Source organism: Panthera uncia, assembly GCF_023721935.1.
Source record: "Panthera uncia isolate 11264 chromosome C1 unlocalized genomic scaffold, Puncia_PCG_1.0 HiC_scaffold_4, whole genome shotgun sequence".
NCBI lineage: Eukaryota > Metazoa > Chordata > Mammalia > Carnivora > Felidae > Panthera > Panthera uncia.
In genome coordinates, this window is record NW_026057585.1 from 23,936,314 (window position 1) to 23,961,217 (window position 24,904).

Genomic DNA, 24,904 nt, shown 5'->3' on the forward strand with positions numbered 1-24,904 from the left:
AACTAAAACAAGAGATCTATTCACATGTTCCTCAGTCTGACAATTAAAAATTCCAACAACGCCAATTATCAGAGAAGACGTACAGAAACAAGAATTCTCATACACTGCTAGTAAAGTATAAATTAGCACAACCATTTAGGAATGCAACATGTCAATATCAACTTGCAAATAGACACACAATATAATCCAGCAATTCCACTTCCAGAGAAACCTGAATAGTGGCATTTATTAATGCATGCACAAGAATACTCACAGCAGTAATTTATAACAGGAAAAAATTAGAAACAAACAATATTTGTCAGTAGGGTAAGGTACATTCACATAATCATATACCATATGGCAATGAAAATGAATTAGAGCCACATGTAAACCTGGGTTAAAAAAAACAAAAACGGGGACCTGGGTGGCTCAGTTGGTTAAGCGTCTGACTTTGGCTCAGGTCATGACCTATCTCACAGTCAGAGTTCGAGCCCTGCATCAGGTTCTGTGCTGACAGCTCAGAGCCTGGAGCCTGCTTCAGATTCTGTTTCTCCCTCTCTCTCTCTGCCCCTCCCGTTTGTGCTCTCTCAAAAGTAAACAAACGTTAAAAAATTAAAAAATAATAACATTGAACAAAAAGAACAAGTTAGAGAATACAAGCAGCATGTGGCACATATACATAGTTTAAACATGTAAAACAAAACCATATATTGCTTATGACACAAAACATAAATAACACACACAGGGAAAGTACAGACATTCACAGGAATGGCAAACACCAAATTCAAGATAGTGGTTACCTGGGGTGGAAGTGGAGGGAAATACAGGATGCAATGAACTGAATGTTAATGACCACCAAAATTCATACATTCAAATTGTAATTCCCAATGTGATGGTATTTGAAAATGGAGACTTTGGGAGATAATTAGGGTTAAATTAAGTCCAACTCCATACCTTCAAAATTCTACATTTAAAGGCTGAAAGGAACCCTCCAATGAACCTTTCCTAACACCATTAAAATGAGTTCACTTTGTGACCTTTTTTACTTTTTTCCCCCCTGAATTCTTTTGGATTAGATGTCTTTAATTTTAGTCGCCCCAATTCTCCAATTATTTTAGAAGTTATATATTCTATCCCTATGTTTACTGTGTTGACCCTTACAATTTTAAAATATAAATTTATCTGATTCACTTTAGTCTTAAAATTTCCACCCTCCAGACTGGTACAGTCCAAAAGAAATGTAAGATGAGCATATAGGATGATCTTATAATGTAAGACGATCTTTTAAATGTTCTAATAACCATATTTTTAAAAGACAAAAAAAGAACACAATTTTATTGAACACAAAATAATATCAACATGTAATAAATATAAAATTACATTTTTTTATCATACTAAGTCTTGGAAGTTTATGTACATTTTACAACTGGAGATCAATTTAGACTAGCCATATGTCAAGTGCTCAATGAGTACGTATGACAAGTGGCTATTATAATGGACACCATAGCTCAAAACAATATTAGAAGCATCAGAACTTAAACATCAGTTACTCAACTACTCTCTTACACGTTGTTATAATATTTTTAGTTCAACTTTTTAAACCCCAAATCAAACAATCACTGCTATCACTTTCTCATACTGTCAATAATTATATTTACCCACAGGCCTACCAACTTCTTGGTTAACCTTACTTTTCCTACCCCAAACCTCCTTTCTGGAGTCATCAGCTTTCTTCCTACAGCATAAACTCTAGAAATTCTTCAGTGAGTCTGTTGATAAATTTCCTCAATTGCCTTTTTTGGGGGAGGGTGAAGGGAAAAGGGGTTTCTGAAATGACTATTTTGTTCTTCTCTTTAAGTGATAATTTAGCGGACTACAAAATAACAGGTAGGTACTTATTTTCATTCAACACCTTGAAGATACTATTTCACCATCTTCTGGATCCCCATGTTGCTGAAGAAGCATATTGTATCTTTACAGTTGTTACTCCTTCTTGGGAAATCTGGTTTTTCTATGGCTGCTTTAAAGCTCTTCCGTGTGTCTAATGGCTTGCTCTTTCACTGTGACGTGGCTAGGTTTTCTTGTGCTTCCTAAATCTAAGAATTCATGAAGCTCATCAATTTTGGTAAATTAGGAGGTTTTTAAACTTTCATATTCCACTTCCCTGCAATCTTTAACTTTCACTTTCTGGTAGTCTAGATAATTTGTTAGAATTTCTCTTCCTTTCCTCTTTTAACCTCTGCTTTTTTGTTGCTCTGTGTTAAATTCTGAGTAATTTTTATGTTTTAATTTACTAATTCTCTCTGTAGGGTTATCTGCCCAGCTATTTTTAACCTGGACTCAAAGCTCTCTTAAAAACTTATGTACAGGGGCGCCTGGGTGGCTCAGTCGGTTAAGCATCCGACTTCGGCTCAGGTCACGATCTCGCAGTCTGTGGGTTCGAGCCCCGCGTCAGGCCCTGTGCTGACAGCTCAGAGCCTGGAGCCTGTTTCAGATTCTGTGTCTCCCTCTTCCTCTGGCCCTCCCCTGTTCATGCTCTCTCTCTCTCTCTCTCAAAAATAAATAAATGTTAAAAAAAAAAAAAAACAAAAAAACTTATGTACACTTGAGGGGGTACCTGGCTGGCTCAGCTTGGAAAAGCATGCGACTCCTTTGATTTTGGGGTCTTGAGATTACTAAAGATTACTTGAGATTACAGAGATTACTAAAAAAAAATTAGTAAGCTATTGAAAAAACTTATGTACACCTGAAACTAATACTATGTATGTCAACTATACAATAAAAAATTTAATTTGGGGGCACCAGTGTGGTTCAGTCAGTTAAGCATTTGACTTCAGCTCAGATAATGATCTTGTGGCTCATGAGTTTGAGCCCCGCATCAGAGACTCTGCTGTCAGCGGGGAGCTGGCTTCAGATCCTAGTCTCCCTCTCTCTCTGCCCCTCCCCTACCTGGCACATGTGTGCATACACTCTCTCTCAAAAATAAATAAACTTTTTAAAAATTTTAATTTTTAAAGAAAAAATTTTGTCTCTAATAGCCAGTTAAAAAAGTTCATATTTGGGAGTCCACTGTGGTGCTCCTCCCAAATCAGGTGTACAGAGTAAAGAGCTACAGTAACAACCATGATCCTCATTTGAGCACTTATGTGCCATTCTGTGCTAAATCTTACATGTTATTTCATTTAATCTCCAAAACAACTTTTGAGGTAAATCCTATTAAGACCATTTAAAAATCTGTTAAACTAAAGCTCAGAGATTACCTTCAATGTTATAGAGAGGCCATACTCTAGCCTGCTAGCAAATTCTAAATCACATGCTCTTGACAAGACCTCCACTAAAAAATTCTTGTCTACCATCAATAACTACAATTTAAGTTGAACTTTAATACTGTCTTTCCATCATATAAATTTTAAGTGAACTTTAAGATACATTTCTTTTACATATCCTTTAAGAATACTGATAACAGATGTCTACTGAACTATGCTGAGCAGACAATGATGAACACAAAAAAGGTGAAAGAAGTTATTATAAGAAATATTATTGGGAATAACATTACAGACACACACAAAAATCAAATATATGTCTTCTAATGTAAAAACATACCACCACTTATAAAATATTACCAAAAACAAACAAAAAGAATATGACAGTCTCTAGATCCAACACCAATTGACAGATACATGAACATTTTAAATTATAACATCAGAACACAATTAGTAGATGCAGACTCGGGGGGCAATTCTGTGGAATCAACAAGTATTCTTCAAAAATAAAATGCAATGAGACGCCTGGGTGGCTTAGCTGGTTAAGCATCCGACTTCATCTCAGGTCATGAGCTTACTGCCTGTGATTTCCAGCCCCGCATCAGGCTCTGTGCAGGGCTCTGTGCTGATAGCTCAGAGCCTGATGCCTGATTCAGATTCTTTGTCCCTCCCCTGCTCCCTCTCTCTGTCTCTCTCTCTCTCAAAAATAAAATAAAACATGAAAAAAAATGTTTAATAAAATGCAATGTTAAAAAAAAACTTCACGAGTGAAAGGATAACATGCAGATTAAAAAAAAAACTAAAAAAAGGCTTATCAACCTATTGAATTTGCTCATCTTGTTTCATCCTGATCTCTCCTTCTCACCAAAAAAAAAAAAAAAAAAACAAAAAAAAACCCTGTAACAAATACTTTGACCTTTATGAGACAATTAAAATGTTTTTTTATTCAATTTTCTTTTTATGTTTTTATTTAGTTTTTGAGAGAGAGACACAGAGCACAAGAGGTGGAGGGGCAGAGAGAGGGGGATCCACAAAATCAGAAGCAGACCTCAGGCTCTGAGCTGTCAGCACAGAACCGGACACAGGACTCGAACTCACAGACCATGAGATCATGACCTAAGCTAAAGTCGGATGCTCAACTGACTGAGCCACCCAGACGCCCCCAAATTAAAAATTTTAACATTAATTTGGCACTTGATAACATTAAGGAATGTTTTTTTTTTCTGTCCTAACAGTATTGTGGTTATATCAAAAAAAAAAAAAAAAATCTTATCTTTATGAGACACACCAAAACATTACAAGTAAAATACTGTATCTGCTACTCATCTCAAAATAACATAGGAGAGGGGCGCCTGGGAGGCTCAGTCAGTTAAGCATCCGACTTCGGCTCAGGTCATGATCTCGCAGTTCGTGAGTTCGAGCCCCACATCGGGCTCTGTGCTGACAGCTCAGAGCCTGGAGCCTGTTTCAGTTTCTGTGTCCCCCTTTCTCTCCGCCCCACCCCTGCTTGTGCTCTTTCTCTCTGTCTTTCAAAAATGAATAAACATAAAAAAAAAATTTTTTTTTAAATAACATAGAAAAGTACAGTGAATATCACAAATTCTAGCAATGGTTTATTGATGATTATTGGGACTAAGTGACAAATAGTGGTTCATAACTATCAGGTCTTTTTCTATGTTCAAATTTCACAATAGGTATAAAAAATCATTGTTCAAAAACACATCTTTCATGATAAGTTTCTGTGATACCTTTACCACTTCTAAAGTAAAAATATTACTTAACCACCTTAAGCCCCTAATGCAGTATGTCCAAAACTAAATATTACACTTTAGCAACACAAATAGACCACATAAGAGTTTAAATTTTAAATTTATAGAGATTCAGGATTCTAATTTATAGCACCCCACGTAATAACAAAGCCAGTCTTTTTGGAGTTAATTCTCCAAATTCTAACAAGAGGATAATAATGAGCTACTTTTTTTATGTATGGGAACTTACCAGTATTTACAGAATAGTGCCTACCAGATCAAGTACAGATTTCATAACCTGCACTTGAGACCTTCTACAACCTATATGCCATCTTTCTCTCAAATTCATATACAAATCTACTGACACAAAAGCTATTCAGTGGTTCTCAATTTGTGCCAGCCCATTATCACAACTCTGGCCATGTCATTCCCTCACCATACACTACTCACCTCCTCTCCCCAACTATTTTTAATGTATAGGTCACAACTCACTACTTTCGTGAGGTCTACTCTGATCCTACCAAACCAGACTAATCTCTTTTATAACAGTCATAGGCACTTGCTTAAACCTTGTGTTATCTCTTTAACCAGATGAGGTCCTAGAAGACACAGCTCTTTTGGATCTCCAGCAAATAGGAAGAATGTTATGAAATAAAATTGATGTTTATCTTTTCACTGATAAGTGGATGATAAGTGAGATGATAAGCATACTGAAGCCAGACCCATTAGGAGTTATTAAATATTTAGTGTGTATGTACTACTTAACACATACTACTGATGATGGAAGAACAATAAAACAAATAAGGTCCCTACCTCTACCCTCAAAGAGCACATATTCTCAGTGTTTCTGAACTGCCAGTTAACAGTGTTGGCATTTTGTAGACACACTATAAATGTCTGCAACTTGCAATTCAAATATAAACACCTAAGCATGCATATGTAGCATTTTAAGAAAAATCACACTCTAAAAGTCCAAACAGAAGTTTTTAATAACACACTTATTATAAACAACCAGTTATATTCGATCGCATTATTTCATTGCAATTATCTAAAAAGCCCACGTTGGTGAATTCACATCTCAGTTAAGTTCAGCAATTTACAAACAGTGCTTTCTATATACCAGTGAGATCCAACATGGAAAATGCTAATAACTTATTTTAACAAATATGTCCTCTATTGTCCAGTTTTAAAGGCTTCATTTAGTAGTTAATTTAGTATGAGAGCTAGCACCAATTTCACTGTTTAAAATATCCATTCAAAAAGTTAACATTTTACCACAAGGAGTATAATCTTGAATTACTGTGCAATCACTTCATTCATTTCTGTTTTCCTCAGTAAAAGGCCGATTACACTGCGATTTCAGTGGCAAAATGGTTAAGAGTATAAAAATGAAACCATGAAGTTAATTACAAATTACAAAGAACAAAAAAACCATTTTACAGAAATGCAACAAATCTCTTTATTAAAAATTCATAAATTTCCGAGGCGCCTGGGTGGCTCAGTTGGTTAAGCACCCAACTTGTGATTTCAGCTCAGGTCGTGATCTCCTGATGAGTTTAAGCCCCTTGTCAGACTCTGTGCTGAATGTGGAGCCTGCTAAGAATTCTCTCTCCCTCTCTTTCTGCTCCCACGCAGAATAAATAAATTTTTTAAAAAACCTTTAAAAAAAACTCACAAATTTATTTTTATACTCTCACTAAGCTAACCAAAAAGAAACAAGTCTAAAATCAACTGAGTAGCTACATCAAATTTATAAGGGTAATGAAAAATGAAATTTCAACAAACCCTAAAGTTATAAAATTCAGATATTCTATATGTAGTGCAAATCAGTTAATATTAACTGAAGACCTGGCTTGTGAAAAATACTTTTTATGCATAATCACATTTAATCTTCAAAACTATTATAATCTCATCTAAAAAGTAAAGGACCTGAAGCTAAAAACATTTAAGATCAAATAAAAAAAAACTATACTCCTTAATAATACAAATAAATCTATATGTCCAACACTACATGAAGAAATTCAAAATAATAATCTGTAAGAAAATGTACCTACAATGTGTACAGGAAATCAATTTTACACAGAAGTGTAAGAAAGATTCCCAGGCATTCCCATACATAGTTGTGGAAAGAATCCTTTTGGCATTCTGGTTTTCATAAACTTTTTAACTGTAAATTTCATTTGACACAGGATTTTTACTTCCATTGTAAATATTTCCACATACTCTTTAACTACAAACTAGAATCAAACTATGTCATCAACATAGAAACTACATCGTGGTGTAGCCATATAACAAAGAATGAGGCAGATCTAGAACTACAGACCACATTATGTAATTTTTTTTGAAAAAAGAAAAAAATAGGTGGACTTGTACTTCCAGGCAAGACAGTGTAATATGCACGAGTTTCCCACTGAAACTTTAAAAAAAAAAAAAAAAAATTTACACATGACACGTGTAACAATGGTTTTCAAGAACCAGACAATGATGGACAATGATCCCTGAAATTCAGAAAACAAGGTCAGTCCATGATTGCCCCAGCTTACTATCTTGAAAGACCAGGCCATGGCACAGCCCAGGTGGAGAAAATGGCCAAACTTCAAAAACTCCCTAAGAGGACATGAGTCCAAGGAGACCAAAGCAAGTAGGGTTTCTGAAGCAAAGTACCAAAGAGAGTTGCACAGAGGCAGCTCTGGGAATCTGTGGAAAATCCCCCCGAAAATTCAATGCATGCACACAACTGTGTTATGATTAATATAGAAAATATTTTTCTTATTGTTTAAGTAGTATTTAAAAGATAATTAGCTGTTTCAACAAATAATATATGACGTGTAACATATACAAAAGTAAAATATACGATACCAATAGTACAGAGGCCAAGAGAGAAGAAATAAGTCTTGAAGGAAGACTGTAAGTTAAAGATGTATGATACAACTCCTAAAACCAGCCACCAATATAACCAGAGTTATAAGCTAATCAGTTAACAAGAGATATAATGGAATTAAAACATTATCCATCCAAAAGACAGCAGAAAAAGGGAACAAAGAACACAAAGCACAAACAGAAAAACAGCAAAGTAGTAGTTTTAAAACTAATCTTATTAGTCAAAACAAGAGAGTGTAAGTTGGATGTAAAAATGGAATTCCAACTTTATGCTATCTACAAAAAACACATTTTAAATCTAAGGACACAAATAGGTTGAAAGTAAAAGAATGGAAAAAGATATGCCATGTGAACCCTATTCAAAAGAAAGCCAGAATGGCTATATCATAAAAGTAGATTTTAAAGCAAAGAGTATTACCAAGGATAAAATGGTCACTACATAATAAAAAAGGAGTCAATGCACAAAGAAGACATAGTAATCCTAAACATTTATGTACTAATCATAAACTTAAAAAAAATAAATAAATAAAAACTGGAACTGCAAGGAGAAACTTAAGACATGCACAGGTAAAAGAGGAAATTTCAATATCCTTCTCTCAATGTGATAGCACAATACACAGAAAATCAAGAGGGACAGAGATCACTTCAACAACATTATCAATAAACAAATGACATTTATAAAACACTACCCAAGAGCAGAATACACATCTCTATCAAGTGCACATAAAACTTAAGATATGTGATATTTGGATCATAAAACAAGTCTCAACAAATTTACAAAGATTCAAGTCTTACAGCATGTTCTCTAGCCACAATGGAATTGAATTAAAATAATAGACACATTGGGGCGTCTGGGCATCTGTTGGTTAAGCACCCAACTTCAGCCCAGGTCATTATCTCACAGTTCATGGATTCGAGCCCCGTATCAGGTTCTGTGCTGACAGCTTGGAGCTTGGAGCCTGTTTCAGAGTGTGTCTCCCTCTCTCTCTGCCCCTCTCCCACATGCGTGTGCGCAAGTGCACGTGGGCTCTAGCTCTCTCAAAAACAAACTAAAAAAAAAAAAATTAAATGAAAAAAGTAACAAACATCTATGGAACACTCATAATATTTGGCAATTAAATAAATAACATACTTCTCATAACACATGGGGCAGAAAAATGTATTACAATGCATTTTGAACTGAATAAAAAGTATGCATGTCAAAACTAGAGAGATGCAGGGGTGCTTAGGTAACTCAGCTTGGGTAGCTCAGCCGGTTAAGTATGGATCTCTTGATTTCAGCTCAGGTCATGATTTCATGGTTCCCGAGTTCCAGCCCCACATCCGGCTCTGCACTGACAGTGCAGAGCCTGCTTGGGGTTCTCTCTCTTTCTCTCAAAATGAATAAACTTTAAAAAAAAAATCTGAGAGAGGCCACGAAAGCTGTACTTAGGAGGGTAATATATAGGGGCACCTCGGTGGCTTAGTCAGTGAAACATCTGACTTTGGCTCAGGTCATGATCTTGCAGTTCACAAGTTCAAGCCCAGCTGTGCTAACAGCTCAAAACCTGGAGCCTGCTTCAGATTCTGTGTCTCCCTCTCTCTGCCCCTCCCCTGCTCACACTCTGTCTCTCCAAAATAAATAAAAACATTAAAAAATTTTTAATTAAAAAAACAAAAAAAGGAAAATACATAGCACTAAATCTCTATGTTAGAAAAGTATCACGTCAACAATACCAGCTTCAACATAACTAACTTGAAAAAGAAATGCAAAGCAGAAGAAAATTAAAACAGTAGTTATCAATAAAATAGGACACAGAAAACTCAATGAAACCAAAAGCTGATTTTTTGAGACTATTAACAAAATCAATAATCTCTAGCTAGACTGACAACGAAAAAAAGACACAAATGATCAATATCAGGAATGAAAAAAGTGACAGCACTACAGATTCTACAGACATCAACAGTATAAAAAGCTAATTATCATAAACAACTCTATGCAAATACACTCAGTAACTTGGATGAAATGGACTAATTCACACGGAAGGCACAAATCACCAAAGTTCACTTACGAAGAAATAGATAACTTGAATAGTCCTGGATCTATTAAATAAACTAAATGTGTCATTTAAAACCTCCACAAAGAAAACTGGTGAATTGCCCAAACATTTAAGAAAGAATAGCATTTAGGGGTTCACCCTAATATCATCACTTCTATTCAGCACTGTACTAAGATATCACAGGAAAAAAACGGCATCCAGATAGGAAAGGAAAAAGTAAGATGGTCTATGTAGAAAACCTGATAGCGTCTACAAAAAAAGCTATTATATCTTAACAAGTGAGTTTGGCAAGAGTAATACAAGAACAATACACAAAATATTTGTGTTTTTCTCCACTACTAACTAGAAACTGAGATTTTAAAAATACCATTTATAACAGCACCAAAAAATACTGAAATAGGAATAAATCTGACAAAAATGTCCAAAAACTGTACAATGAAAACTAAGCACTGCTGGGGCGCCTAGGTGGCTCAGTGGGTTAAGCATCCAGTGCCTGATTTCAGCTCAGATCATGATCTCACGGTTTGTGGGTTCAAGCCCTGCATCGGGCTCCTCACTGTCAGTACAGAGCCCGCTTGGGATTCTCTCTCTCCCCTTCTCTCTGCCCCTCCCTCATGCCTGCACACATGTGCACTCTCACTCTCTCTCAAAATAAATTTAAAAAAACCTAAACACTGCTAAAAGAAATTAAAGAAGATCTAAATAAATGGATAAACTGTGTTCATGAGTGGGAAACTTCAACATTGTCAGGATGTCAATTTACCTCAAATTGCTTTTTACATTCAAGTTACTTCCAATAAAATCCCAGCAAGCTTTTCTGTAGAAACTGACTCCTATAAAAATATGAAGGACATAGAAGAGCCAATACAACTTTAAATAAAGAAAACCATGATTGCTTGATGTCAAGCCTTAACATAAAGTCACAGTAATTAAGACAGTATGTTTTTGGCATCTACATGGACAAAAATGGGTCAATGGAAAAGGATACAGTACAGAAATAGAACCACTCATACAGATAGCTGATTTTTGACAAAGGTGCAAAGCGAATTCAATGAACAAAAGACAGCCTTTTCAACAGTGCTGGAAAAAGTTTAACTCCATACCCCCCAAAAAAGAAATGCACCATATTAAAAAAAGAAAAAAAAAACCTCAAATGCAAAACCCAAACTATGAAACTTCTATTACAAATCAAAGGAAAAAAATCTTTGTGACCTTGGGTTAGGCAAAGATGGCTTAAACAAGACCTGAAAAGTACAAGCCATAAGAAGACAAAAATGGTAAAGGTCATCAGAATTAAAAATTGCTGTTCTTTAAAAGACACTACTGAGAGAATGAAATTACAAATGGGGAAAAAAAAAAAAAATCTATGAACCATATATCTGATAAAGGACTTATAACCAGAATGAAGGCTTCTTAAAACTCAATAGTAACCCAATTTAAAAAGTGGGCAGGCGATCTCAAGAGATACTTCACCAAAGATGATATGCAGCTGGCAAAAGAAAACACATGAAAAGATATTTAACATAACAGACATTAGTGAAATGCAAATTAAAACCACAAGATTACCACTTCACCCCCTCTAGAATGTCTAGAATCAGAAAGACAAGCATTGGAAAGGATGCAGAAGGAATGGAAATCTCATACCCTATTGGTGGCAATGTAAAATTATACAACCACTTTGGAAAATAGTCTGCAGTTTCTTAAAAAGTTAAGAACATATGTGTATCATATGATCTAACCATTCCCATCAAAGGTATTTCCCCAAGACAAACGAAAAGTTCACACAAAGACTTTTATAGGAATGTTCACAGCTTTATTTACAATAGTCAAAAACTGGAAAAAAAACCAAATGTCCATCAAGAGTTGAATGATAAATTGCTGAATATCCATAAAATGTAATACTACTAAGCAATAAAAAGGAATGGACTATTGACAGACAACACGGGTAAACTTCAAAATAATCACACAGTGAAATAAGACCAAATAAAAGGGGCGTACATACGGATTCATTTAAAATTCTATAAAATGCCAACAACCTATAGTGACAGAAAGCAGATCAGTGGTTGGAGAAAGAAAGGCAGAAGGAAGGGTTACAAAAGGGCAAAATGATATGTTCATTATCTTGATTGTGATAATGGTCTCATAGATGCTGTATACTTAAAATATGTCCAGTTTATTTTATATCAAATTGAATCTCAATAAAGTTATGTTTTTAAAAGGCAAGATGTGGGCCAGTACATGTGTTATGAATCCACCTGTGTAAGTAAGCAAGGATGCTAATGTTTGATAATATACAAAATGGTAACACCTCAGAGGGGAAAAAAGCACCAGGAAAAAATTTAACATAATTACCTACACCTGAGAAACAGGACTGGGATTTGGGGAAACCTACCTTCCACTTTAAATTTTTTTAAGGGCACATAGAAATATATATACAATGAGAACTTAACTACTTGTACATATGCATGACTCCAAAGCAAAAATTCTTAACCACTGTCTCAGAAAAGTTCATAAAACAAAACTTCGGTTATTCAAACTTTTATATTGAACAAAGGATAAAAAAAATGGTTGGCAATTATTTTTACATCATTTTCCATTTTTTTCTCCTCAAACCACTAACACAGAAACTGGTAGAACCAATAAACCATACCTGGACATCCAATCCCGAGTCTCCTCCTATCTCTGGGCCTACTCATGGTGGCTCCTGTCTGAATTCCTTCTCTCCTCACCCACTAACAGTGAACAACTCAGACTTGGGTCATTCATTCTTTTACAAAATTCCACAGGATACCTACCTAATTGAATGGTAACTATACATTTTACATCTTGCACTCTTGAGCTATTCCCGATTTCAAATCCTGCAACTACCTCAACTTACAAAATAACACTGCCAAATAAAAATGCCTTCCCCAGAAAAAGCTCTTTCTCCCCCAATGTACATAGTAGAAACTCAACAAATAAGCCTAAATATTAAAGCATGGTAAGTGGGGAGCCTGGATGGCTTAGTTAGTTAAGCATCCAACTTTTACTCAGGTCATAACCTCAGGCTCAGGTCATGATCTCATAGTTCATAGGTTCAAGTCCAGTGTTGGGCTCTGTGCTGACAGCTCAGAGCCTGGAGCCTGCTTTAGATTCTGTCTCTCTCTCTCTCTCTGTCTCTCTCTCTGCCCCACACTCCAATGGTGCTCTGTCTCCCTCCCTCTCTCTCTCTCAAAAATAAATAAAACATTAAAAAAAAAAATTTAAAGCATGGAAAAGTATCCAGTGCACTACAGGGCAGAGGACAGAAAATAAGCAAGGAAATACAAAATATTCCCTAAAGTATTCTAAAGACTATCACAAAAAATACTGTGAACAGTCACCATCACTATACTAAGGACACAGCCTCTCAAGACTACTCACGCTTGAAAGGGGGAAATGTTACTGCATCCAACAAGTATTTGTATATCAGGTTTGGAGTATGTTGTGCCAGGCTTGAAAAATTAAAAAGACAGAAGACAAGGATCATGCCCAAACACGGCAGACAGGTTTGCAAACAAAAATTTTAACATATTATGCTGTTAAAATGTGCAACGATTCAAGGAAATCAAAGGCCTAAGTATTAGAACTAAGGTCTAAAGGAGTAGTTTTCCTGGCCAAAAAGTGAGGGAAAGATTCCAAATGATCTATACCATAACAGCTATTTTCCTTTAATAGAAAGACAAACCAGCTCTTAACTTCTGACTCTAATTTGAAGCTAATTACTGAAACAAGTTTCGCTTGTTTTAAAGATCAAGATAACTGATTTCTAATGTGGCTCACTACGGACACATTTTAGTCTTCATAATCAAAAGTTAGAAACACTTAGATTAATAAAATTATATGATTTATGTCAAATCACTTATCTGCCCACTTAAAACCATAACTTCCCCTCAGAAAATTGGGATATCATTTTTATATTCACAAAAAGTCATGTCTGAAAGCATTTTTAATTCCCTGAACACCATTCATACCTACTTTAGAATGTTCTCACAGACTTTCTAGAAAAACTTAGTTTTGTCTATTTAGATTATAAATTATATAATCCAACTTTTAAAATTAAATGAAACACTTTACACTTGGGTTTTGTTAACTCTAACTTTCAAAAGCTAACTTAAAAATTTCCGTTGATGGTAATAGTAGATTCAGCCATTCTGTTTTCATTAGTTTCAAACAATTTTTTCCTACCTTGACGCCAACTGCAACCTCAGTGACAATTCTGTAAAGAAAAAAAAAATAGTTTCAACCTCTTATTCTTTTAATGATCACTGTTGGTCTCTAAAACTTTAGGGTAGTTCACCATTCATAAATCTTCCACTAACCATGCAAATGGAAAACAGATACACAGATGGCCAGTGACAATTCTTTGTACTATTTTAAACTCAGTTTTCTAAAAACTGCTTTCAAACTTAAGATGAAATCACTAAACTCATGGTATTTTTTAATAACCTATTAAATATCAAAAAGAACAAAACCCCAGAACTATAATGCCATTTCCACAAAGCTAGTATACTTAGATTAATAGTTTAAAACTTAAAACAATTTAGTTATCCTGACAGAATCAGAAAACATGAATTCCAGTGCCAACTTTTGCCGTCAATTTTCATGTTAACCTGGGGAAATAGCAAACTTCTTTAGATCTAGATTTCATGTGGAAAATTATCTCTAGATAACCTCTCGGACAACTTAAGTTTGGTTACTTTGTTCACTTTGATATGGTCTTCCCTTAATATCTTTTAAAAACACCAAACTCCAAACACTTAATTAAAATAAACTCATATTTTACAGGACTCTTCATATACTGCCACTGATTCTAATAGATGTACTTTTTAAATGATTCGTTTTTATACCCCCAAATGGGCCCAATACAGCTCTCTTTTCGCCCTCAAGGGTGCCTCCTTTCCAACAATTAAATCATTAAGAGTCTTTTCAGATGTAGAGCATTAAGTACCAGGGAGACCCCGGTCCTGGTCGCTTCCCAAAGCCCTTGCCCTCACCTCACTCAGCATTCTACCTGCACTAGGGCTCTCAAAGATGCAGCACGGTTCTGGCTTTTTGTTTTTCCCGAAACCGGTCAAAGTGGCTAAAAAAAAAAAATGGCCCTGTGTTGACTATCTGCTCTTGTTTCTGCCATGGCTGTTGGCCTTTGCCCATGTGACTGATGCCGACCACAAACACTTGGGTTTTTCAGATGATTTAATTTCTGGGCCCTTTTGCCAAGCCTTGAACGTTTAGGCCCCCACAAAAAGGCATTTTTTTTCGGTCTCCCGCCCCCACTACCAGACTCAAGTGAAAACAAAGGAGTATGACATCTGCCTTCCCCCTTCCTCCCGCCGCCGCACGCCCCCCCCCCCCCCCCCCCCCCTTCCCCAGCGGCTCCCACTTAGCTTTCCCCGGAGCTCCCGCCACCGGCATCTCCCCCAGCCTGGGCCCGCCGGGCGAGGCCCGGCAGATGGAGGACGGCTGGGGTGCACACAGACGCCTTTCTCCCATCCCCTAACAACCCCCACACAGGCCTCTCTCTTTGGCCACAACATTCGCTCCCACAGGCGCGGCTACCCAGGGTTCGGGTCCCAGGTTACGGATCGAAATGGCTCCTAGAGGGGGCAGGGACGGGCCAGACGTTCTGGGGTTCCCACCCCATCCCCCGCCGCCAAGTCCGTGCCCGCTCCCTCTCCGGGGTCGTCGCCCCCGCCATCGCCCCAATGCCTCTCCAGTCTACGAGCCCGCTTTCTTCTCATTTTCTCGACCAGAGCCCGCCGGGGGAAGCGAAGGGAGGGGTGTGTGCGATGGGGCGGGGGTTGGGTAACGGCAGCCCAGCCCTGGGAGGGGCCGCCGGAGGGTTTCTGGCCGACCCCGAACCGGGCCGAAGGAGGGTCCAAATCCCCTCTCACACACTTCCTTCCCGGCCCCATTACATACCCGTCCATTGCCGAACCGGACAAAGCTTCGCTCACAAGAACCGAGCCACGCAGCCAGCGAGACACACAAGCGGCTAGAAAATGGCGGCCAGGGTCCGACGGAAATTGCCGAAGGTGTCGGAGCGCACGGGGCAGCGCGCGGCAGCGGCGGCGGCGGAAAGAGCCGAGCGCGCCGGCGCCCGGCTGCGGGAGGCGAGCGGCGGGGCGCGGGGACGAGGGGGAGTGGGCGCCGTCGCCGCCGCCTCTTCCTCCGCGCGGCCGCGCGCCTGGGGCCCTCCGCCCTCCGCCCTGTGGGCGCAGGCCTGCTGCGGTGGAGCAGGGCGGCCTAGCTTCTTTTTGCACGCGCCTGTGAGAAGTCCCTGATGTCTTTCTTGGGCAGCGTGGTTGGAACACCTCTCAACCCTTGACACCCATTGCCCTGGATCTCACGGGGGTGGTCCCAGAACTGCACGACTGCCACCAAGCAGCCTCCACTTTTAACTCCAAACCAGGTCCCAACTTGGCCACCCTCGACCTACTTGGGCAAAGGGAAAACCATTTTATAGCTGTCCTCCTACGCCATCTTTTATTTGCAGACCCTCTCCATCCTCTCAAACACACACACACACACACACAACCTTTACCCCACTAAATGAAACCACTGCTTTGTACAAATCAGACTGAACCTAGATTTTTGCTTCCAGACCCTTGTAGTTCCCTGCCAACTGGGAGAATGTAATTCTCACCTCAGCTGATGATAATGAGCACTTACAGGAAACAGTCACAGTACCTTGGATGGAAAAGAACACAGGTGGAGCCTTGTAATAAAGAATAGGTATGAAAAATGCAGCGATAGTTAGGATCTACCATTTGGGAGCTCGAAAGGGAAAGTGGGGATGAGAGTGGTGCCTCAGTCTTCATTGGTTAGGGATGGAAGGAACATTGAAATGGGCCACACAAATTGACTCCCTTTCCTGTGTATCTCACAGTCTTCATTTTAATTCTAATAGTATATTGGACCTTTCCTTTAACATGTTTTTCAGGGGCTCGACAAAATTTGAACAAGCATCCATTTTGGGGAAATGTGCTTAGTGGGGTGACTCTGGCCGGCAACTTACCCTCTTCTCCATCCATCACCCCGAACTACAACACACACACACACACACACACACACACACAGGACAAGTATTCTCTGTATTCTCCAGTTACTCTCAGTGCCCACTCTGGGTCTATACCTCCTACATGCAACCCTGTTACTCCTTTATTGATTGGTATTTCACTGCACTAACCGCTACGTTCTATACAATTCATAAAATAATACTATTTTTAAGGTGGACAGACCTTAAAGAGCATCTTGTCCAAATATTTTGCTATAGAACTCTTAAAAGTATACAAATGTTATTTACCTCAGGGATTGGCAATCCTTAAAAAAAAATCTATTTCGGGGGCGCCTGGGTGGCTCAGTCGGTGAAGTTGGGGTCATGATTCCGTTGGGGTCATGATCTCACGGTTTGTGGGTTTGAGACCCGCATTGGGGTCTGTGCTGACAGCCCAGAGCCTGGATCCTGCTTTGAATTCTGTGTCTCTCTCTCTCTGCTCTTCCCCCCCTTGTGTTCTGTCTCTCTCTCTCTCCTTCAAAAATAAATAAATATTAAAAAAAAAATCTAGGGGCGCCTGGGTGGCGCAGTCGGTTAAGCGTCCGGCTTCAGCCAGGTCACGATCTCGCGGTCCGTGAGTTCGAGCCCCGCGTCAGGCTCTGGGCTGATGGCTCGGAGCCTGGAGCCTGTTTCTGATTCTGTGTCTCCCTCTCTCTCTGCCCCTCCCCCGTTCATGCTCTGTCTCTCTCTGTCCCAAAAATAAATAAAAAACGTTGAAAAAAAAAATTAAAAAAAAAAATCTATTTCCAACAATGCCTTTGCCTTCACCATTGACTTACAATATATAAAGGACCCATTATCAGTCCTATCACTTTTCATATATTTGTGGTTTTGTACATGTATTTCCCTCAACAATTAAATATGTAAGCTCCCAAAGGACAGGAACTCTAGCATAATTTTCTGTATTCTCCATATTGACTCAATCGATATTGATTGATTGTCAAAGACAAACTGTCTCCATGAGGGAAGCTTGTCCTTAAATGGCAAAAGATATTATAATATTCACAAAACCACGTTTTTCTCTATTTTTTCTCCTAATAAAGTACAAGAGTATGAACAAATAATAGTCAATATGATTGTTTATTTAAACCCTCCACTTTCTAGAAAAGATTTAAAGTTCTTTACAAGTCAAGACATATAAAATACTAGACAAAATATCAAAGTCAAATAAGGAGTAAGACAAATGGACAAAAATATAACATGGAGTCAAAAAGAGGCTAATGTAACAATGTATATCACAAAAACATGTTGATTAAAAACTAGTTTCAGATTTGAGCTCTTTCATTTAGCAGCTGTGTGACATTAGGTATGTTCACTAACTCCTCCAGGAAAAAGTTTCTGTTACTGAAAATATGGGATTTATTACTGAAAATGAAAAAGGGATTTAAAATAGGGACTTCATCCTAGATGGTTGTGAGGTCTAAATGCCTTAATGTATGTAAAGTATCTCTCTAGTTCAGTGATGGGTTATGGTAAATATTCAATAAAGACTGCTATCATCATAGTTATTTTACTTATTAACTGTTATTCACTCGACAAGAAACCGGTAACAAATTTAGCTCTTGGATTGTTAACAATCAACAGTATCCATATAATAAATCGATATAGAGATTTTCACAAAGGTTAAAGATGTCATTGAAGTAATTAGATTGGCTGGTATCTAGTGGAATAAATCTGGGAAAATGTCATAGGTAAGTTTTGAAACCTCATCCAAATCTAAATTTACATGATTTTTATGAGTTAACCATGAGACAGATTATTAATCTCAACATTAGCACATGGCCAACCTTTGTAATATATGACAAGATTATATTAGTGTTTATGGATTCCTAAAAAAAAAAAGGCAATAAAAAGTGAGTGCCTGTACAGTATTATTTTCATACCCATATCTTTTTTCAGTGTAACAATTTGTTCTTTCCCTTCTGAGTGGTAAATGTTTTGACCTTTTACAGAGATTTACACTTATGTGAACAATGATTAAATCTAAATTTCAGTGTATGCTAAGACAAAATGAGGTCTAATATGGATGCAATAAAAGTAGGAAATAGGATCTTGTTCATAATGTTCTGATTTTATTCCTGTCTCCTCTCATCTGCATATAGTACCAAAGGCTTCCTTTAACGTTTTCATAAAGCAGTTTCTTCTTATGAGAAGAGAGAATAATAATGTGATCAGTTATATCGTTTATTTTTTTGATATGTATCTTTGAATAGGTGATATAAATTCAAAATAGATAAAGTAAATTCCAAAGGTATAAAAGCATATACAAAATGCCCAGAAAGGGTAAATACCTACAGACAAAATGGGTAATAATTGTAAATTAACATAGGTTTCTTTTTAGGCTGATGGAAATGTTCTGAAACTAGATTGTAGTGATAGTTGTACATATACCAAATATACTAAAATTTATTGAATTATATACTCAATATTGGTGAATTTCATATCATATAAATTATATATCAATAAAGCTGTTACAAAAAGAAAAAGCACCTATTTCTTCTCCCCAGCTGCTGTTACAGAAGCAACCCATCTTACCAGTTTATTGCATAATGTTCTAATGCATAAATTGATTAGATACATAGTATCAGTTTTTATTTCAAAGTAATAACTACAGTACACACTTCTGCAACTTATGTTTCAACTTTAAAAATATATCATAGAAATCTTTCCTTATTGGTACATTTAGAACTGTCTCTTTCTTTGTATATGGCTGCATAATATTCCACCAAATGAGTAAATCATGATGTATTTCACTGGATCTCATTGATGAACATTTAGGTTGCCTCCAATTTTAGTATTTACAAATAATTCTGCAATCAATATTTGTGTTTCTAAGTCATTTTATATTACAAACTAAATTCCTGGGTAGAATGCATTTTTAAATTTTTAAAAATACTATCAAATTGTCTTTCAGGTTAGTGAGCCCTTGTGGGGAAATGTTAGCAATTCCTATTGTAAGAAAGAGGGCTGATTTCCTTAATATATTAGGAGTTACTACAAATAAAAAAGTCAACAGCCAAATAGAAAAAATAAGTAAAGCATACAAATAGAATCTGAACAAATATTACAGAAAAATAAAAACAAAAATAAATGCTCAGCCCCACTTACAATAAGAGAAATTAGAGATAAAACTGTACTCGGGTACTCTTTTTCACCTGTCAATGCCCACCTGTCTCCTTCCCTAGGAAACATAGCACAAAGCTTCCTGACTACTGAGAAAAAGGATTCCTTTCAAAACTATCAATCTGTGTGAAAATAGAATAAACATGCTTCTAAATACACTAAATTTATATGTCAAAAAGTTTGTTTCCTATGCATTTCTTCTTTGATATCTTCTGGAAGATGTATTTCCCAATGAGGGAATATATCAGTAAAGAAAATATGGTATCCTGGAAGCCAGACATCCAACACGTAAGAGAGGAGAAATAAATTAGATATTGATCAAAGAACACTCAGGCCAACAGCTACACAGCTATATAGCAGTTCTTGGGTTCCAATATGATATGAGACCAGAAGGCCCCAGGAAAGATGTCTCTAAGACAAAACAAAGAACTTATATAGACCAAAAATGTCTGACTATATTGAGCAGTTTTGTAATGCTGTTGGCAAGCATAGGGTAAGAAATTAACTCAGATAAATAAAAAGTTGTAAGGAAATAAGTCACAGTGCACTCTATGGATCAGTTGTAAAAAATAGTTATGTCTTCACACAATGCGAGCATTGAATATTAACAAAATTAATATTATGAAACACTATCATGAGAGGATAGAAGAGAAGTATGGATGTGCGTGTGTGTGTGTGTGTGTGTGTGTGTGGTGGGAATATGAATTCTCATACTCCAAAGTAGAAAGTCAACAGATAATGTCTAGAATTGATAGGTGAGAAAATAGCAAGTGAGTATATTATTCAGAAGCATAGAGGTAAATACCAGAAAAATCAGGGAAAAGAGTTCAAAGTGGTTGTTTCTGGGGCATGGTACTTGGGGATAAGGAAAGGGTGAGACAGAAGAGTATAGTTTTGGTTTTGTTTATTTTGTGATAAATCTTCCAGAACTATTTACTTGTTAAGCTTTGTGCATGTGTTACTTTGATAAAAATACATTTTACATTAAAAAACGAAAGGATTAGATGGCAGTGAGCAAAGGACTATCTTTGCACAAACATTGCCTCTTTTGTATTCAGCAAAAGTGACTGCTTATCTACATGCTCACTGAAAAAAGCTCAGCATAGCTGGCTGTCCTTCCTATACTGTGCGTATAATAGAGATTATTCTTGGAAGAGAACACAATAGTTTGAGTGGATCAGCAGTTTTTAGAATGATCATGCATAAAGAACTAAAGTAGGGAAGAGAATGAGAAAAGTAAAGAAAAATACACAGAAAAGTAAAAGGTGAAAAAACATGCTACATACAAAGGAAACAACATCATTTTGCTTTAAAATATTGTAAACTCTGAAATGTTATAAATATATTATAAAATCCACATTATAATTCACGTAGCTTTATGTAAATAGCCACATAAATGATAACTGACAAGTGATTTGCAAATAAAAATGCAGGTTTTCAGATCATTCCTGGAATGAGTAGCTCTTCCTGACTAAATTCTTCTTTGATAACTTCACAAAGAAAGAAACCAAATAACAGATGGAAACCATCGGCCTTTTCAAAATCTTTTAATATTTCTAAAGTTTTCTAAGTAGTTTGAATACATTTGCTCCTTAACACTGGCAATGAAAAACTGAGAAATGAGAGCTGAAAATAGTTCAGATTTGGTTAAATCTCTTAATTATTTTACAATAGATGTCTCTCTTGGAGCATTGTCACCTCCGTCCATGATCCCCGGACCCCCTACACCCACTTTCTATTAGAGAAACAAAGCGGCTTTTTAAGAAAAGAAAGAAGAATATGATTTTGTCCTTATTTAATATTCACAATGAAGTATGTTTACCAAATTTGCAAATGACAGATAACCTGTGTCAGGAAGATAGAATCCACATTCAAGATGGTATTGAAAGGAATGTAAGGTCTCATATTTAGATTAAAAGAAACAGCTAAAGGGGTGCCTGGGTGGCTCAGTTAGTTAAGTGCCCAACTCTCGGTTTCGGCTCAGGTCCTGATCTCACAGTTCATGAGTTCAAGCCCCACATGCGGCTCTGCACTTACAGCGCAGAGCCTGCTTGGGATTCTCTCTCTCCCTCTCTCTCTCTGCCCCTCCCCTGCTTGCATTCTCTCTCTGTCTCTCTCAAAATAAATAAATAAACTTAAAAAAAAAATAAAGAAACAGCTGCAAAACACTCTACATATTAGGGGATATATGGTTTGATGACAGAACCTCTATAGAAATCATAAAGCATCGAGCAAAAACAATTACGATCTTAGGATTTGTTAATGGAATGAAAGTATTCTACTCAAATTTTGCCCATAGATTATGTTTACTTAGAATAAGTGCTAAGAAAACAGTAATCATTAGACCGGTATATTTCTGGAGGGCATTATTGTTGGCAGCTCAATATTCGTTCTATTCTCTATTGTGGAGTAGTTGAGCCTTTATTTCCAGCTTCATGGAGAACCCAATCAAGGTAATCATTGACCTTCCATAGTGATAGTTTCGGGTAATTCTTAGTTAAGGCCAATCAGAATATGGCATTCCTTTGAGCCCAGGGATTGGTTCAGGAGTGGGTCTATCAGCATGAAATTTGCTATCATTTGATGAGGGTAATAATCATCATCTCCCTCTTGATGGACACAAATGTGGAGGTATGCAGCTCTGATCATTGCAAACAACCACACTATAATCACAAAATGAACTTACCTAAATGTAAAACCTACAGAAAGACAGAAAGAAACTTTTACCTCCCAACAATCTATTTTGAGTAGGAGATAGGAAGACTCTTTTTAAATGTAGGTAAGGTCATGTCACTCTTGTGCTCAGACCCCTGAAATGGAACCTGATTTCATTCTGAGTAAAAGGCAGGATCCTTATAAAAACTTATAATCCTAGATGATCTGGTCCCCTGTCCTCTGTCTTCAATCCTGATGACTTTTCCCTTCGCTCGTTCTTTGCCATGTGCTAGCCTTTTTTGCTGTTCCTGGAACATGCCAAGCACTGTCTTTCCTTAGGGCCTTCATTTAAACTGTTTCTCTGCTCTTCCTGCAAATACTTTTGCCTACTTCCCATGCCTCCCCCGATTCTCTCTTCCTTAAGCCTTTATTCAAATCTCAGGGAGATGCACCCTGATCACACTACTAAATACAGCCACCTGCCACCCTGCTCCAATTATCTCAGTCCCCTTTTCCTTGCTCTACTCTTTTTATTAAAGGCACTTACCACATTCTAATGTACCATGTAGTTTATTTTTTTATATGTATTGCTTACCATCTGTCCCCCTCTCATTGGAATATAAGCTCTAGAATGGCAGTTTGTTTTGGCCTTGATGTATTTCAAGCACCTAATACAAATGTCTGGCACAGAGTAGATACTTCTCAAGCATTTGCTGACGAATGAATGAGGAAGGGATCTGCTGGATCACCTAGTTTCTGAAGACTGACTCTAGTAGACTTGCCAGTGATGTGAGCCAGGGTGATTCCTTTATTGCTTTATACATTTAGAGTAGGAACGTCTTTTTTAGACAATCAAAAGCAAACTAGCTATTAAAATAGCAAAGGATGAGGGATCCATATCAGAAAAGGAATGTTTGAAGGAGTTGGAGATGTTGAACCTGGGGAAAACCAGTGAAGAACATGTTAGTCGTCCTCAAATAAGTGAAGGGCTGTCATGTAAAAAGAGGACTTAAGCATATTATTTATTGTTCCACAAAGTAGAAGGGATTAAAGTTATAGAGAGGCAAATTTCAGCTCAGTGCAAGAATGAACCTTCTAACAATAAAACTGCCTCACATTGGAATGAGCGGCCTCATGCTTTAGTCAGCTCTCTGTTATATGCTCAAGCAGAGGCTGAATGTATCCATCAGAGAGAGGATGGAAGAGATCACTGCACAGGGCAGTGGATTGAACTAGGTGATTTTTTGAGTCCCTTTCTACTATTGAATTTGGTATGAAGTATTTTGATGGGGGCACTTATAGAATATTTGCTTAGCCTCAAAATACATGTTCTTTCTCTGTGAACTCTCTCTCTCTCTCTCAATTCCTTGACTCTCTTCACATGATGGGCTTTCAGCAGCCATATTTGTAATGCAAGAGCCCAGTTCCTATGGCCATATCTAATTAGGCCAAGAATGGGCAGCCTAGCAAAGTATGTCAATCAAATTCTTCCACCTAGAAACTTAGATACAGGAAGAAAAACTCTCAGTCAGTGTTCTTAAGTGATTAGAAAGGCAACACCCTAACTCAGAAATACTGGACAACTATATTCTACCGTGTGGAGAATATAAGGAGTGGAGGTAACTGGTCTGCATGAAGGAATAAAAGATTGAAGCTGATACAAAGAGAGAGCAACACTAACTAACAAAGGCTATATTGCCTGTCTATCAGGCTTTCCAGTTTCTAGGTCCAGTTCTTCCTAAGGTGTAATGATGTTCTCACCCATGAGTCTAACTAACTCTTTTCACTTTCTTTCTCTTTCTTTTCTGTAAGCCACTCAAGTTGTTTCTATTACTTGCAACCAAAGGGTTATAATCAGTAAACACTTTATTTTGTTTTTAACTACTGTATCTCTGTACAGGATCCCCATTTATAAACTAAATCTTCTATCATTTATATAAAATGGGTAAAAATAAGATTCTCTCTTATTACATATTACATATTACATATATACATATACATATTACTTATTAATTGAAACTGCATACACTGTCAATTAATTCAAAAAAACAAGTTGTATGACATTTCTTTTAATGTATCAGTTGCCTAACTATCATTTCTATCATGTTAATACTTGACATAAAGCTTTAAAAACTGTGATAA

The 24,904-nt window shown here is 37.2% G+C and overlaps 1 protein-coding gene and 1 long non-coding RNA gene across 5 annotated transcripts in view; both read right to left on the bottom strand.

Moving 5' to 3' along the window:
• PTBP2 (polypyrimidine tract binding protein 2) overlaps window positions 1–16,041 on the bottom strand; it is an 81,129-nt gene extending 65,088 nt beyond the window's left edge. For all 4 annotated transcript variants that reach the window (XM_049616759.1, XM_049616758.1, XM_049616756.1 and 1 more), the window contains exons 1-2: window positions 15,850–16,041; window positions 14,116–14,146 (exon numbers count right to left, since the gene is read on the bottom strand). In XM_049616759.1, coding sequence (XP_049472716.1) covers window positions 14,116–14,146; window positions 15,850–15,857 — 39 coding nt within the window. In that variant the 5' untranslated portion in view covers window positions 15,858–16,041. The remainder of the gene's footprint in view (window positions 1–14,115; window positions 14,147–15,849) is intronic.
• On the bottom strand, window positions 1,708–9,245 carry LOC125912373 (uncharacterized). The gene is made up of 2 exons (XR_007454687.1): window positions 4,319–9,245; window positions 1,708–3,882 (listed from the first exon to the last, which is right to left on the bottom strand). It is a non-coding gene; the product is annotated as an uncharacterized LOC125912373 (long non-coding RNA).
• Window positions 16,042–24,904: the final 8,863 nt, after the last annotated feature.